Below are 2,031 nucleotides of genomic sequence, written 5' to 3'. Positions count from 1 at the left end.
TTAGATTCATTATGAATACTCTGCCTAAACAACCTAACAAAGATGATCGATAATCTATTTTCAATGTTCGTCTTATATAGAAACATACAAATAGGTCCAATTGATAATAATATTATACTATTGCTAAAGCTGGCTCCACTCTTGGAACATTTTTAGAAATATTTTAATTCACTTGAAAAGCATTCGATTATAGCCTGAAGAAAAATATTGATTAAAAATTATTCTAATCACTTTAGGTAAGCCTTAAAGCCTTATTGCTTTAGCAGCTTATGTATTCGATATTATTGCATTAGGTACCTTGTACCAAATACAAATATCAAATGATATACTTTTCTGCCTTCGGTTCAGCTCAGCTGATAAGCTCACATCTTCACTAGTAGTGCAATATTGTAGGCTGACCTAATTTTTTTACATGTACATTGTTCTAATTTCATGCGTAAAAACGGTTTATTAATCTTGACAACGAAGCAAAACAATGATCGCAAGGCTGTGAGATTACTGTTTATAACAATTTTAAACCTGAAAACTAAACTTGTTTAGCAAACAATACGAGATAACTAACAACCGGTTTTCCATTCTTGCAGGGAGTGTTTGTCGCTGTTTTGTATTGTTTCACAAACTCTGAGGTAAGTCTACAACACGTGTACAAATAAACATTTTTTATGTGCCCAACAAACTTTGTTTTTGCTTATCTTTTATATTCTCGGTTTTATAATTTATAGGAATTTTCTATGAAGTTTGTTTGTAATTTATTCTCTTTGATATTTATAATATTTATTTGTGATCTATTCTAAGTTTATTATTTAGATCTGCATCAATGACAGTAAAAATGTTCTCTACTTAACAGTGAGATTAATGGGCACTGGACTCACATTCTGTGTGTCGTAATTTCATATCACATTACCGTCCTCCCAGTCTTGAGGGAGTTATAATATAAACATTCAATCCCATCTTTCGTTGGTAAAGAGAAATCCAAGAGTTAGCGGTGGGTGCCACTGGGTGGCGTTAAGTAGCTGTCTTCCCTCTAGTCTATTACTCGTAAATTAAGGACTGGTGTCATAGATAGCCCCCTAGTAGCTTTGCGCGAAATTTAAACAAACTTTTAGAAAATGACTGTATCTTTACCCCCGCCCTCGTGTAAATACAACGTTAACATTTACAGAAGCGAAATAACGTGAACATAAATAAACAACTATACAGGTCAGAAATGTACCTCCTCACCCAAACGTCGAGACCAAAAACCGACGAAGACATTGACTTGACTATATCTTTTACGCTAACCCCACACGTTAGTGCATGTCATAATTTCATCAACTGCTTTACTGTCAAAATTTAACTAAGAAATTGTTCTAACATTTCTTAAAACTGTGCTTTAATATCTGGTTGTCCTTATAGGTACAAGCAGCGTTACGTACTGCCTATCTTCGAACAAATCTTCGGCGGCACCAGAACACGTTTCACATGAGCAGGAGATACTTTTCTCAAACATCTTCTACCTATATGTCAAACCTTGATGCTTCAATAGGTGACAATTCTCACCAGAAGGAACTTCCAGAAACAAAAACTTTTCTCGAGAACAAACTGATATAAAATTAATAATGTCAAGAGAATTATGACAGTGAGTCTTTAAAACTTCAGATTTTTGTTATCAAACAATAGGGCAAATTAATTGAGTTCTTTAAATCCTTTTCAATCCACAATAAAGTAACCTAAAATAATTGAGGGACTTGAATAATATTAGAGCACGTGTCTAAATCATTATTTCACATTATATATTGGACCAAGTGTTTAATGATTACATATATATATTTTACAGGTTTCCTTTCAATTTCACCAAAGGTAAAAATTGGTGAAATTAAAAGGAAATCTATAACACATGTATATAATATGGCAAATTGTTTACAGCATTCTTTACCTTCTCATAAAATTAAACACACGTGGTTCTGATTTAAGGTAAACGTAAACGCTTCACTAAACAGACCCCCCCCCGTGGCACAGCGGTATGTCTGCGGACTTACAACGCTAGAAATC

General features: G+C 33.6%; 1 protein-coding gene across 3 annotated transcripts in view; it reads left to right on the top strand.

Annotated features, from left to right (window-relative positions):
* The window catches only part of LOC106466149 (corticotropin-releasing factor receptor 1-like), a 28,269-nt gene extending 26,538 nt beyond the window's left edge, over positions 1 to 1,731 (top strand). For 2 of the 3 annotated variants that reach the window (XM_022394685.1, XM_022394676.1), the window contains one exon: positions 1,396 to 1,731. In XM_022394685.1, the coding sequence (XP_022250393.1) occupies positions 1,396 to 1,514 (119 nt within the window). In that variant the 3' untranslated portion in view covers positions 1,515 to 1,731. Of the gene's footprint in view, positions 1 to 584; positions 627 to 1,395 lie in introns of all 3 variants that reach the window. The other variant, XM_013926393.2, reaches the window with a different exon arrangement.
* The last annotated feature ends 300 nt before the right edge of the window (positions 1,732 to 2,031 follow it).

This window comes from Limulus polyphemus, unplaced genomic scaffold (assembly GCF_000517525.1).
Source record: "Limulus polyphemus unplaced genomic scaffold, Limulus_polyphemus-2.1.2 Scaffold72, whole genome shotgun sequence".
Classification (NCBI taxonomy): domain Eukaryota; kingdom Metazoa; phylum Arthropoda; class Merostomata; order Xiphosura; family Limulidae; genus Limulus; species Limulus polyphemus.
This window is presented reverse-complemented; position numbering and strand designations above follow the sequence as displayed.